The 15,089-nt window shown below is 37.6% G+C and overlaps 1 protein-coding gene and 1 long non-coding RNA gene across 4 annotated transcripts in view; both read left to right on the forward strand.

Moving 5' to 3' along the window:
• LOC136878887 (zinc finger protein on ecdysone puffs) overlaps positions 1 to 15,089 on the forward strand; it is a 298,143-nt gene that overhangs the window by 96,950 nt on the left and 186,104 nt on the right. For 2 of the 3 annotated variants that reach the window (XM_067152463.2, XM_068228848.1), the window contains exon 7: positions 14,652 to 14,784. The exons of the other annotated variant lie outside the window; for it this stretch is intronic. In XM_067152463.2, the coding sequence (XP_067008564.2) occupies positions 14,652 to 14,784 (133 nt within the window). The remainder of the gene's footprint in view (positions 1 to 14,651; positions 14,785 to 15,089) is intronic. 3 annotated transcript variants of the gene reach the window in all.
• Positions 8,437 to 10,635, forward strand: LOC137501827 (uncharacterized). Its single transcript, XR_011018626.1, has 2 exons — positions 8,437 to 8,695; positions 8,737 to 10,635. It is a non-coding gene; the product is annotated as an uncharacterized lncRNA (long non-coding RNA).

The raw sequence follows: 15,089 nt of genomic DNA on the forward strand, positions 1-15,089 counted from the left end.
GTTAAAACAACAATTGGCCTAGTATTTTAAAAAAAGTGGGGGGGGGGACTATATCATCACCACCACCATAGCAGAGGTAGAGACGAATATCTCTAAACTCCCTTTGGAATTACAAAACAATTACAAAACAATTATGAAATAAAAAAGAAACTACCAATATTAACAGAGGGATTAAGTAAAAATGTTAATCTCAACCACAGTAAATTAAAGACTTGAAAAACAAAATAAAATATAGGTATTTAATAATGACTAAAGCTGAGGAGGAGGAAACTACAGTTAAAGTAGATAAAATGGATTATATTAAAAAACTGAAGATTTTTCACAAACGAGACTTTCACAATAGTTACTAAAGATCCCACAATAAAAATCCAACAGAATTTAGAAATATTATTAAAGAATTCTGCATTTTTACTGAATGAACAAGAACAGAAAAAAACTAATCCTAATGAACTCTAATACTCCCACAGCAAGAGCTTCACCTAAATTGCATAAGAAAGATATACCCATACGCCCAAACATCAATTGCAGAAATATTCAGACATATAAAACTTCAAAATATATCCACAACTATCTCAAAAAAAAAACATTACATTTTTAACAATAAATCCCTAATAAAAATTTCAGTAGATTTTTTTCATACTTTAAAAAAGTTCACCTTATTACCTAACCACATTATGTGCTGTTTTGATGTTACTAACATGCATTCTAACGTACCGGTCAAAGAAACTGTAAATATTATCACAGGCAACTTAGCAAAACATAGTAAACTTAGCAACCTTGAGTTAGAAGACTTCTTAAGAATCCTAAACGTTGTTCTAAAAAACAACTATTTTACTTTTAATGGTAAATTTTTCCATCAAGATGGCCTACCTTTGGGAGATCCCTTATCTGGCATTTTAGCTGACATCTGTTTCGATTCTTTAGAACATCATAAAATTTCAACTAATATGAAAGGCTTTATTAACTTGTGGCTTCGGTACGTAGATGACACGTTCATAATTATTAATAAAGAACTCGATAATAGTAATGATATACTAAATTTCTTATACAACCTGGACCAAAATATTAAATTTACTAAAGATGAAATCAACAGATCCTTAACTTTCCTAGATATCACTGTAACACATAATAATGACAACTTTGACTTTTACTAAATTTATATAAAACCTACTCACATCTCAACAACAGTGAAAAATACTTCATTACATTCAAACTCCCATAACTAGTTACATTTCACAGCTTAATTTACAGAGCCTTAAAAATCCGTCTTACATACATACGTTTACATTATCATTATAGACTGTTATGCCTTTCAGCGTTCAGTCTGCAAGCCTCTGAGAATACCTCTTCTGTCAAATGGGAGTGGGACTCCATTACTCCCATAGGTCCGAGGCTTGCTTAAAGTGTTCTGAGCTCGGTTAATTCATGAAGCAGGATGCTGCCCTACTTGCACATAGTCCAAGTGAGGATCTCTCCTCTAACGGGTTATGGACCACCGGTGAATTGTATAGTCCTAGCCGCCTGAGCACAAGGAGGGCCACGAGTCAGAATATGTCCGAGATGCCCACTCCCATTCCATAGCAACTGGTATCCCGTCTCTCAGGACCACTTGCTAGGCCACTCAGCCGTTGCCCATGGTTCACGAACTAGGACGTGACTACAGTAACCCACAAACATAAAAATCTAAAAGCAGAACTCAATTATAAATGGGTATAAACTAGAAACAATTAACCATTTAATCTACAAGACCAAACTCAAATTAACAACAAAACTCATCCCTGACAAATCCGAAAAGAACCAAGTTTATTAATTTCACTTACAACAGTCCAGACATTTGTCAGGTCTCAAACCCAATAAAAAACCAGAAGACATGCATAGCTTTTAGAACAACCAACAATAACCAGAAATTTTCAATCACAACACAGTTAATCCAAACAGCAACATATATTCGGGTTCAGGCATATACAGCCTCGCTTGCACACAATGTGGTGCCTCGTGCATTGGACAAACAATCCGAAGTTTTCACACTAGGTACTTGGAATATTTTAATACCATCAAACACACTAAGTTTTCAGCTATGAGTTCCCATAAGCAAGAAACAGGACATCATTTCATCAATATAAATCAAGACCTCACAATTATTAAAGAAGTAGGTAAAGGGACATTGATGAATTAGAAAACATCTATATATTTTTAGACCAATACTTCTTCTTCTTTTATGACCACATAGGATCACTTTAGTCAGCCCGTCGTTCAGGTCTCTTTGAAGGGATTGTTCGGGCTTTGCGGTCCTCCCAGTACTTCTTCAGACGCTCCGATCTTCGTGGCCTTTCCTCAGTTGAAAATGTGCGTGTTGTTGGTTTGTTTTGTGTAAGGGTAAAGCGGAGGTTTGTATTCTTGAGTTTTGTATTCAATTTTATCTTATTTTTGGTGTCTTCTGTTGTAAGGCCTATTTCCTTCAGATCCTCTGTTACTTCTCTGATCCATTTACATCCTGTTGTGGTATTTTTTGAGACGAGATTGTGTTGTACTAGTTGGTTCAGAAGTCTCGAGTCATGCATCCTCATGATATGTCCAAAGAATCCCAGTCTCCTCTTACGCATAGTATCTGTAATGGGTTCTAGCTCTTTGTACACGACTTTGTTAGGTATTAACCGCCACTGTCCATCTTTCTGATATTTTTTGTTGATACAGGTTCTTCCAATCCTCCTTTCCATTTTCTGAAGTCTGTCGGTCTTTGATTGTTTATTCAGGTAAAAGAGTGCTTCTGCTGCATACTGTAACAAAAATCTAAACCTCAATGATATAACTAAAGTAAAAAACCCATTGTACAAAATATTACCAAAATTATTGCAATCACTAAATTTAAAACAATACAACGTCTAAATAATCTTAAATTATCATCTACCAGAACCCCTACTATTTTAAAAAACACAACTCCTACCCTGTCCGTCCCCGCTAACCCACCACAACCAATAACACACAAACTTAACACCCCGTCTAATCCCCCTCCTCCACCACCGCCACTTTCCCTGATCTCGCGTCACTTCAACACTACCATAGCAACTGATTAACACTATAACAGTCTAACAGATAAATGAAATTACATAAAACATTTTTCTTTAACTCACCTTTACGTCAACCAATTAATATCATAATTGATAAAGGAGTATTTAAATTTACACATTGTTTTTTCTTTGAACTCTCCTTTCTTTCAATTTCATTCCTTAATACGTAAATCTCCCCTTGTTACAGACTTTAAAACCCATTTCCCTTTCGACTCTATATAAGAAGCCCCAGTCACACCTTCCAGCTAATATAAACACAGGTACTTACCAACGAGCACTCTCTCACTCGTACGTGCTTTAAGAAGACTGCAGAGTTATCTCATCACACAAGATTAACAACAAACTAACAACTTTATATTTTTATTCTAAACTTTTCTTTTCTTCGTCGTTATTCTAAAGATAAAACTGTTTTAAGCTCTAATTTGATTTCTTACGCCCTCAACCTTTACAGGGCGCCTTTTAGTAGAATTAACTGTGTTTGCATAGAACTTCATACTTGTAGCTACTTACTATCAAGCAAGCATTTCCCTCGCTCCTACAGCGTAATTTGGGAGGGCCACAGAATTGTCTCATCACAAAAGATTCACTACAAACCAGCTTCAAAAAATTTATTTAAACTCCACTTGGAGAAATCGCTAACATTTTTCTTCGTCATTCTAAAGATTGAACCGTTTAGGCTCCAAACTTATTTCTTACGCCCTCAACCAATACAGGGCGCACTGTAACAAGATTCGACGCAGCAATAATCGTTTCCTTGTAGAACTGCTAATATGCAACTTGTTACCACATTTTTAGACAAGGACATTAATAAAATTATATGAATGAGGACTGTTTGTAAGGCTTTATAAAGGCTTTTTTTTATAAGAACATCTTAACTATTGTCATCTCTCTCGCTCATTTTTTGATGCATGTACCTACATCATTCTCACTTCTATAATTTGTAATTAATCTTAAACTACAATAAGAGCAGTCAGGATCTTGATTTATTATCTTTCAGGTTTGAGATTAAGGCTGAAGATGCCCTTAAAAAAAATCACTCTTTATGTATTGAATAGGTGGAATTAAATGAATAATATTTCTTTGACTTCAATAAGGGGATTTTCGTTGTATATCTACGGGATAGTTGACACTATGTGAAGGGAGGATTAAGAGGTGAAAAAACACACGAGAAAAAATATGAGGACTTATTCGGCACTGAAAAATTTTAAAAACGTCAAAAAAGTATCGAAGCATTTGAATGGGGCCCATAAAAATATCCAAGTATTATTGCAGATCACACTCCTTAAAACAAATGTTAGAGAAAGCCTTTTATTTTGGACCAGTGGGTTATTATACATTTATCTAGTTACACACTTAGACAATGAATTGGAGGTTATACATGGCTACGGCTGCCATTTTGTATTGAACAAAACTTTGAGCGACCAAGATCAATTTGAATGATAGTCGAAACTGGAAGGTGTGAGTTTCAACCGCCAACTCTGCATGCTTAAAGATGTAGATGCCAGTTGACTTGCCGACATACATTTTGTCTTCAGTAGTAAGGAATTTCATGACCTTTTCCGTATCCGTAATTAGGCCATCACAAGACAAATACGCACCATGCTGGTCAAATTCACACGATTATGTTCTAGATGTAGGTTATTGCGCGACAAATACTTGCTATGATATAGATATTGATTCCCATAGGGAATCAGAAATTTTTGTCCCGAATGAGTAAATTTATAATAGCGATATAAATGGTCGTTGTGTAAATCTGCATTTTCACTGCTAAGCAGCAAGCAAACCTTAGCCTTTCTGAGTTTAATGCCTTGCTCTCCGATGTTGTAATTTATCCTGTGAAATTGTAGAATTCAAGGCCTTTTCCAGTTATCACACAACTGCGGCGTGGGCTCTTTCCCGAGTTGGAAATCATGTTCCTTCCACAAAGGATGACAACATTTTCAGGGCAACAAAAAATGTGATTGTACTAAGTGGTAATAGCGAAAATTTGTGACATGATGACCGAAGTATTTTTATATACATTTAATACAATGAGAATTGGGACTTCAAATTTATGTGCTAACTAGGAAAACTTGTTAATGAGGAACACACTAATGAGGTTTCACTGTATTGCCTCAGGCTCATCAGTGGCGTGGAAGCATGGAGTTCACCTTCATGCATGAAGGGGCACTGTGTCACAAAGCAAGGACTTCGTCATAGTTTCTTCTAGATAATGGAGTCGGTGTGCTTCCTTGGCCAGGTAATGGTCCATATATTAACTCCATAGATTACAGTAAAATACCAGTACAACAATTTGGGGACCTCTGAAATTAATTTGTTATAGTAAAATTTTGTTATACTGAAATTAGTCAGTTGTTAAGAACTCGCCTATCGTTAAACCTGGTAAAGAATCAAAGTTATTTCAACATTAATTTACACATGAAACACCTTATTACTGTACTTATATGAAGTAATGATATGAAATACAGATACTTGCAAGAAATTTTCAGAATCTCAAATTTTACACTGTACCGGTACTTTATCTCCTTGACTTCATTTTATGAGAAAGTCTGTGATTTTCTTCTGAACACTACGAGACACATTCGAATATTCAAGGTATTCAGCAAACACTGCATGTGAATTTGACACACATTTGGTTCAAAACAGCCTTTACATACTTGTGTGGAACGTACAGGATAGCTTCTGCACTTTAGCTCTCTTCGGGGCGTCCACAGTGTGCTTCATATTTGTTGGGATCAAGTGAAATCGTAATTCTTTTATATTCAGTGTTTTAAGGAATGCCACAATATCACGAAACAGCCAGTGTGCAGAGAAGCAAAATCTGCGAACTCTCGCGATGCCGACAGTTGGAAAAAAAACGTGGCTCATATAATCGATTCGTACGCACCGAACGATATTGTCAATGGCGATGAAACTGCATTGTTTCTTTTAATGCTGAGCCTAAACGGACGCATGATTTTAAGGGAGAGAAGTGCCAGCTGGGAAATCGTACAACGGTTGGAGTCGTGTAGTGTTGCAGTGCACACGGAAGCGAGAGACTTTATCTCCATGTCATAGGAAACTTTGATAAGCCACGACGTTCTAAGTGCATCGGGCACTTTCCGTGCAAGTACAGGGCATATAAAATGCATACAATTGAGGAATCCAATGAATAAAGCACTTGCACACAAGTGCCAGCAGAGATTTCTCCTAATCTTTGAATCATGCTTTGCTGTTTTTCTTTTTTCTTTCTTTTCTTCGTGAGGTTATGTTTGTCAGTGAGTTATCCCAGTGCATTATCTGAATACTGTATATGTACCTTGCAGAGGTGCAAACTATTACGAATTGTCTGCAATTATTGCGGATTTCACCTCACAATTGCGGTCAAAGGTGAAATTATTTCGGAAAAGTGACGACATAAAAAAATCTACAAAAAAAGGATCGAATTAAAAGTGTCCAATCCTTTAGAGTATTATTGCTCAACCCTTCCTTTTACACTGCTTGTGAGTTGGCAACGATCCTTATTCAATAGTTACGGTATATTAGGCCCCTTTACTACAAGCATCATCATACTTTTGCTTCCCGTGAGCGTTGTGAAATTCATTGCTCTTCTCCATTGCAAAACCTTTCATAATTTTTGTATTTGTTACCTGACAGCAACTCTCCCACAGGATTTTTTTGTAGTGTTGATAGAAAATATCGGGCAATTCAGGGCTACATTAACCCTCTGGGAGCCAGATGGTTGTGCGAGCAACCGCCCTTTAAATTGCCAAAACCGAGTAAATTGGCCTTTAAAAATCCAGTCAGAAGTTGCCAGAGCTGATTATATTCGCCAGCTTAAAATTCTTTGGTATACATAATTTTGAGACAACCTATAGTGACGTGCATACTTTTCTGACAAGCTATAGTAAACGGGCTACAGGTTATCGTGTGTCTGTAGTCGCTTTGGCAGCTCTAAGGGGGTGTTATAGCTGTCACAAGAGTCGTTTCCTGTGTTTATCAAAACCGGTCAGGAAGAGTGAGTGGATTTGTGACAGCAAAATGGCAAGTGGTTCACGTGATGCTTTCTCAGCAGAACAATGCGAAGTTAACGCATTTAGTTCAGTGTAAAGCGACGAAATTATACCGGACATGCCCGGAATCGCCAGAGCTGAAGATGAGACGTTTATTTGTTTCTAAAGGCTCTAAAGCTACTGTGAATTTGGTGGTAAATGAAACTAGTGACGATGATAATAATGTCTCGGGAGAACATTTTGTGGAAATTTCTCCCAATGAACCTGACAACATTCCTGTACCTCCTCTCTTTTTCAAGGAACTTCTTGGACCTAAACATGTCCTTCCTTTCGGTTCTCCATCCGTATCATAATTCAATTTACTTTTCACTTTTTTCTCTTCAACATTTAACCACATATAATCCTCTTATTACGTAAATGCCGGTCTCTGTGGGCCAAGTTTACCGTGCGTGCCTCTCTCCGGGAAGTCATGGGTTTGTTTCCCGGCCAGGTCAAGAATTTTTACCTGGGCCTGAGGGCTGGTTTGTGGTCCACTCAACGGAAGTGAATCTTAAGTGATTGCAATTGAGGAGATATGAGTCCGAGAGGGCGACCCTGGTCTAGACAACCAAGAATAATGACAGAGGATTCGTCTCACTGACCATGTCTCACCTCGTGAACTGCAGGTCTTCGAACTGAGCAGGAGTCGCTTGGTAGGCCAAAGGAAATCAGGGCCTTAGGGCCATAGATTTTTAAATTGCACATATTCTGTTTTATTGTAAAATGCTTTTTCAAATAGGTATTAGGGCCGGAAACGAGAAGGTTTGTCTGAAATCAAAAACTGTAATATTAACTATTACCTTTTATCTTTTCATTATTCAAAATTATTTTTGTATAATGTCTGCACACAGAAAATTTCTTGTTTGTTTGCCATACATTGATACATGTATGCGAATATTTTCAGTGAGTAAAATTGTCTTGATTTTACTACCGACATGTTCTATTATTCTATATAATTGTGTTTAGAAATACATTATACTTCAATACGTATATTCTTTTGTATCGTAAATTTTTTTCAAAGTAGATATTGAGAGAGAAAGTGCGAAAATATTTTTATCTTGCTAAAAATAAACTTTATCGACAACTATAAATCAACTATAAAACACTTATGATTCTTTATATCACTCTAGATCGGTTGTTTATTCTATGTAGTTGATATGTAGAAAATTTCTTGCCGGTATTTGTAGATCGGTAGATATACGCGAATCTTAAAATTTTGAGACAACCTATAGTGACGTGCATACTTTTCTGACAAGCTAAAAACGGCCTGGCTCTTTACAGTAGTAGAGTGGAGGATGAGCTCTGGCCTCTTCCAGCTGATGATGAGTGGCCGAGGAGATCGGCTCCTGGCTTCAAGGGGGTTAAGCACAGCTACATAGAAATTTATGGTTCATCACAGTGGGTCAAGGCTGCTTCAGGAAAATGTACGCTGGAAAGTACCTGATGGTTCCAAAACAAGCTGGCCTACAAAGAATGTTATCACAGAACTACAGTGAAACCTCATTAGTACATTTCTGCAGGGGGCGACGAAAAAATATCGTGTTAAGCGGGAAACCGTTTGATTGAATATCCCATTAAATATTACCCAAAAGGGAGGCGGTGATTGAATATCCCATTAAATATTACCCAAAAGGGAGGCGGTATAATTTTACACATTAGTACATTTTGTGGGGGGTTTTTTTTTCAGGGGTTAAACGAGAGGACTAAAAAAGTGTGAAAAGGTCGAGGAAACAAATATCAATTCTCTACTGGAGCCTATTAAAGTAACAAGAGACTATTAAAAGATGTGAAAAACAGATACAACATTGTTTTGCCCTTTGGTTCATAGAATTAGCTACAGTACCAGAGGTGACAACAATTACGGATTGTCCGTAATTATTACGGATTTCACCTCACGATTATGGAGTTACGGTCAAAGGGGAAATTATTACGGAAAAGCTGGTATTATCACGAAAAAATAACTTGACGGAAACAAAAGAAAAGGAAAATGTTCGGTCCGTATGAGCCTTTCTCCTAAATCGTCTTTATTTCAATGCTTGTGAGTTAGCAACAATACTTATTCGATCGCGACTTCCTTTTGCTACCCATAAGCGTTGTAAAATTCATTGTGATTGAAGGAGCTGAGTCGCTGCTGTTCTCCACTACAAATCCTTCAGTAATGTTGTATTTGGTGTGTTAAGTGTACTTGACAGTTGACAGAAATATTGAGAAAGAAGTGAGGCCTACATTAAGCACATCTGCACTGGTATCGCTTATGGTTCAGAAAACGAAAATGTCATCAGTCGGAAAGATGCTTCAAGAAAACCTACACTGAAGAGCAGCTGCTGCGTGAGAAACGAGCTATAGGGAATGTTCTATCACAGTACCAACAGGTTGCGTGCAAATGTTATTCTGTAATATGATATACTTTTGGAGAGATTGCTAGAGAGAAGGACGAAAGGGGTGCCATTATCAAGAAGGAAGGAGCATGCTTTTGACTTGGCTCAAAATTTTTCTCGGGGGCGGAGGGCGATTACTGATAATCCACTTCAAAGTTGGCACCTCTTCAGTACCTACATATTATAGCAGATCACTTTCTTCCTAAAACAGTTGTATAATGAATTGTTGGTTCAAGCCTAAGGTTTCTCACCGGTGGGTAGTTAAGCACCGTTTTCTGCTCACTTTGCTCGAGCATGAATTTCTCACCATTCGCGATGAAGCACTTTCGCCCGCCATCTTGAACACGAAATTTCGCCAGTACTCGGCATTGGTTCGGACAGACTCGCCAGTGAATAAACCTGCCGACTGTCAACTAGCAGTGTGTATTTTTGTATGAATGGGACACAGCTTTACCTTCAGTTAATTGTGTTGAGTGGTAAAGAAGTGAAGTGATTATTTGTTGTGCGTAAGCCTACTTACGGACTAATAGGATAATTGTGAGAAGTTCAGTAGCGTGGTATACACGGTATCTGTCTTGTGATAGCCTAGCTATGGATGATAAAAGGGCCATGATACCACTCGCTGTTGAAAAAAAAATTTTAATCCTTCATGAATAGATAGGAATCCACATCTTACGCACAGAGTTGGTGCGAACGTTAAAACTAGCACCTTCTACTTTGAACACTAGTGTGGGCAACGGAGACAAAATTGAAAATGCGTATAAGCTAACTAGAAATGGAACAAGAAAACGTGTGCGCGAAGGAAAGTTTCCAAAGTTGGAAAGAATGGTTTTAAATAAATAAATTTCTAACTTCTGATTGGAATGCAAAATAGGCTACAAGCACAATCAAGCGCACTGGGTTATTAAACAATCTGACTGACAACAAAGACCTTTCCATAGAACGAAAAATAAACCCCTTTTCCCTTCGAGGAAATCAAATGATCATATATATGTCTCTCGGCCATAACCACCCACCAACGGCTGCACTGTTGCTCGAGTTACACTTCTGTTACACGTTTTGAGGCAGTAACTTCCGTGACGCATAATTTCGTATGACTCCCAGCCATTAGCCATGTAGTCAACAGGACAGCGTTGGAAAAAAAAAAAAAAAAAAGAAGGCGTGAAAACTGAATTCAGCACTTCTAGCGGCAGTGGAATCTGTTAATATGCTTTAACTTAGCACTGTCCTGGCTTGTTCTAGTGTAAAGTCTTTGCTGCCAATCAAGAACGCAAAATTCAACTTTACCTAAGCTAACAGCTTGCCCCTCGAAGGTGCAATATACTTGATGTTAGAGAATTTAAGGTCACTTGCTCTTCTCGCGCAACTTTCTCGGGCCGACCCGTGGCGAGGGCTCTTCTCTGTGTTGGAAATCGCATTACGTACACAGGGATGACAAAGAACATTTTCAGGTCTGGGGAATATATGATTGTACTAAGCGGTGAAGGCAAAAAACTCGTGAATTGTTAAGTGAGGGATTTTTTTATACGCATTTAATGCGATGGGCGTCGGGATATGCTAAGCGGGAAATCATTTTAATGAGGAATGTACTAACGAGGTTTCACTGTAACTGGTAATCTGCGCATTTTACTGTGTAATATCATATACTTAAATTAGGTTAGATTGTTGTCAGGAAGGGCAAAGGAAGTTCTCTATCGAGAAATGAGGAGTATGCTTTGGATTTGACTCAAACATTTTCGGTGGGGGGGGGGGGGGGGAGAGATTACTTGTAACTAACTTAGGTTAGCACCTCTGACTCTGTTTGATACATTTTGGGAATAGCTTTTTCCATGACATTTGAAAGGTTTAAACCGTAAATCAAGGTTAATTGCATACCTTAACGAGTCTTAGAATATTTTGTGATGCACCAAGGTTTGGCGTTTCTGAATTATGTGTTGACAATTGATTCGAAGACCGATTTTTGCATCCCGACGACTTCGAGGCTTTACTGTAATGGCGTTCTGTGACGGTACACCAAAAGTGAATAAGATAATCTTCACTGATGTTGGTAGGCGACCTGCTAGTCAGAACTGTGATGCGTTTGCTTACTTCCCCCTGATTTGTAATCGGGTAGTTTCACCCGTGTTGTGTAGTGTGTGCCGTCTGGTATTACCTGTATAGGCACATGTGCGAAATACCCGGCGATTATAACATGATGACTTTCAATTATATTTTGAAGAAAAAGGCCAATTTTTAATTTGTTACACTGAAAGTTTGAAATGCGTTAAATGAAATATTCTAACACGCATTAAATAGGGGAAAGGGAAGGGGCCTAAAAATAATTTCATTATTCTTAACCTTTCATTAAACTAGCTTTTGTTACAATACTATTTTCTTCTACCTGTGGGTAATTCTGAAGTAAGAACTGAAGCAGAAAAATTTTACAAGCAAAGAACTGAAAATTGAACTTTTTGAATGTGGGATAATGACACTGATGTACGTACAGCATGTTAAGTATGCTTGAAATGTTGATTAAGAACAGGGAGATGTATACGAAGTTCTAAATGTTCAAGTACACTGTGTGATAACTAGAGACTAGATTTATAGGCACTAAAAACAGTTAAAATAGGCCGGCATATAGGCTCCTAAATTAACCAAAATAGGCATTTAAATAGGCACTAACGTTTGAAATAGGCAACAAAATAGGCACGAAAAAAATACTTATAATATAATAGCACACTCAATTACTATAACAGGAATTTACAAGCAACGTTTCAGTGTTTTCCGGTAACAATCTTGTTCTCCTCTCATGCATAATGTTTTTGTACTAAGAGAAAATATCTCGTCATATAAAGTAACTGGACAAAACTTCAGTGAAGTCACTTCATCTAGTTTTGTTTCGCTGACCGTGGCTGCCTTCCCAGAGGTTCGGTCAAATCTTCCCCTGACTTCTTCCACAATCCTAAATGACTCCACCACTGGCATGCTATTCTTCTCCAACTTGGTGATTGCTCCCAGCAGCTTGTGGAAATTTGAAGATGCTCTGGTTTATGCAGCTGCATATTATCTCCCAACATTGCAGTGCATAGGTCTGAAGAAAATGGTTTTTGGTCGCTGCCCAAAGTGGACTGGTAGAAAAGCTGCGTTGATACAGATTTCTGTACTCGTATTAGATGCATCGCAGTATTTCTAAGTTGATGTATGTGGTATGTGGTATTTTTCTCACATTTGATCTGAAAAATAGTAAAATTGACATAAATTACATTGTCCCTATATCTTAAATTTCTACAGTTGGGCTAACCAGCAATAATGCTTAGTAAATATCATGCATTTGCTTCATTAAAAAAAAAAAAAAAAAGACTATTAGAGATGATGTTTCTAGAAGTACAAAACTTTAAAGTAGGAACAAGGAAATTGGTCATTTACATGGAAATATGTCCTCAAGGATTTTGTTATAATTTGGCAGTGTCGTGTCGTTCACCGGGTGAAGAATATAATAAAAAAGACTTGAAACGATTCCGGAGTAGTGTAGAGGACAGATCCATCCTTTATGCTTGCCAAGGACTCGCTAAGCTGGCCTTAATAGTATTCTTACTTATATAGAAGAAGAATGAAAGTGAAACTTAGACATTACAGCACAGTGGTAAAGCCACAGGGTTTCTACGCTTCAGAGAGTCTGACAATGAATAAAATGGGTGAGCTTCAAGATCGCGAAAAAAGGAGAGGAGTCTCGCAAATAAAATTTTAGGACCACAGAAAAATGCTGATAGGGAGTGGAGGAATAGAAAAAATGATCTCTGCAAATACAACGACAGAATCACTGTCACCGAGCGAAAGTGAAAGCTGAAATTTGATGGGCATCTAGAAAGAATGGATGAGAAGTGGCCAGCTAAGAAAATATTAAAGTGCATCACTGGGGTGAAAGCTTCGACGAGGTGGGTCCAGGAGATAAAAAGAAATGCAATAGAAAGTGGACTTACAATGGATATTATTCACAACAGAAAACAATTTAGAAGCCGAGTGTACAGCATCAAAACATTCCAGGAGAGACCACCAAAATGTAGACTCAAATTGATCATATCTGAGAAAGAAAGGAAGATTAGAAGTGAAAGGAGGAACAGGAGAAGAAGAGGAGAAAGTCTTAAGTTAAATTTTTTTTTTCCATTTGTATATATTTATTTTCACAGGAAATGAATCACAGTTGAAAATACCGATTTAATTTTCATCCATTTTGTGACCAGAGACCACCGGCGTTCTAACTTCTCGTTCAGCAATTTAATGATTGTTTACATTTGAAAGTTCACGACTAATACAGCATTGCAACAAAACAAATTGCCACAATACATAAATTAATGGGCCTATATATGCTACACTGAAATGCGATCATAGTTCTCAATCACTAAAAAGGTAAAAGGAACTTGCCTCCTCTCAGCAAGCTTGACAGATTACCCGTCGTGAAATTCGGATCCCCCGTGATTCACTGCTTCAGCCAGTAGGGCTTCGACGATTTATCTTTAGGTATTGCCGCAAGCACACTTCTTCTTCCACCTCCCAATAAATCACAACACGCTCTGAACATAAAACATACGCATACAACAGTTTGCATCAAAAGGGAGGTACAGGCCTTATGGGTTGTGCAAAATAGTTCACCGCTGACTGGTCCTCGCATATGTCGTAGGAGGTTGGAGGGGTTGAAGGCTTCGAGGTCAAATTGTTCCTTGTTTATCCCGATGGAAATTTCCCTGGAACTATTTTTGGTGACTTCCGAGAATTCCAATTTTCGTGCGTGGTGTAAACAGATATTGAAAAAAGAGAAGATAATTCTGTCGAACACACTAACTACAATGTAATGCACTGGAAGAAAATCGGCATTTTGAAAATAGTCAAAATGTATCAAATGGGCAAGTATACTCAAATAGGCACAATCCCCTGAAATAGGCATTTATAGGCAACATAAAACCGACATATAGCTAAAAAGACCCTAAAACGGATTTATGTCTCAAAAGCCTACCTTTCTGAACAAAGGAATAAAATAGGCAAATAGGCAAATTCCCGTCTCTAGTGATGACCGTAGGTAATGTAAAATATTTTAAAAGAAGTCTTGGGGGAGTATAATAATCTGGCCACTGCTGTATTTAAATACTTCTTCAGTTTTTATTTATACTTTGTGTTAACTATCACTTGTGTCCAAGTAGGCTGCGAGAAGCTGCTGCAAGTAGAGCTGCTGCAAGTAAGAAGGAAACTAAAGTAAAGGAGGATAGCTCTAAAGCAACAGAGGACATCAGCGATGACGATGATGATGATGATGATGAAGAAGAAGTAGAAAAGGTACGTAAACAATTTCAAAGCAATCTTGTTGGTAGTAGTGATGTTGAACCCTAGATAGTCTGTGTTTTCTATATCCATTATTTGGGTTAATGAATGTTAGGGGGTTACACTGAAAATCAAAATTCACAGACAATCGAACATTATCTCAAAGAGTTAACACATTTACTGCCATGCATTTGGAAGAGATTTAAATGCCCTGTGCCATACTTTTCTAAGGGAGGTGAAAAGTGTGACATAGTTACAAATAAAGGTGCATATAAAGAAAAGTGGCACAAATAAGATCATGAACATTCAGTAATATTTCT

Source organism: Anabrus simplex, chromosome 8 (assembly GCF_040414725.1).
Source record: "Anabrus simplex isolate iqAnaSimp1 chromosome 8, ASM4041472v1, whole genome shotgun sequence".
Taxonomy (NCBI): domain Eukaryota; kingdom Metazoa; phylum Arthropoda; class Insecta; order Orthoptera; family Tettigoniidae; genus Anabrus; species Anabrus simplex.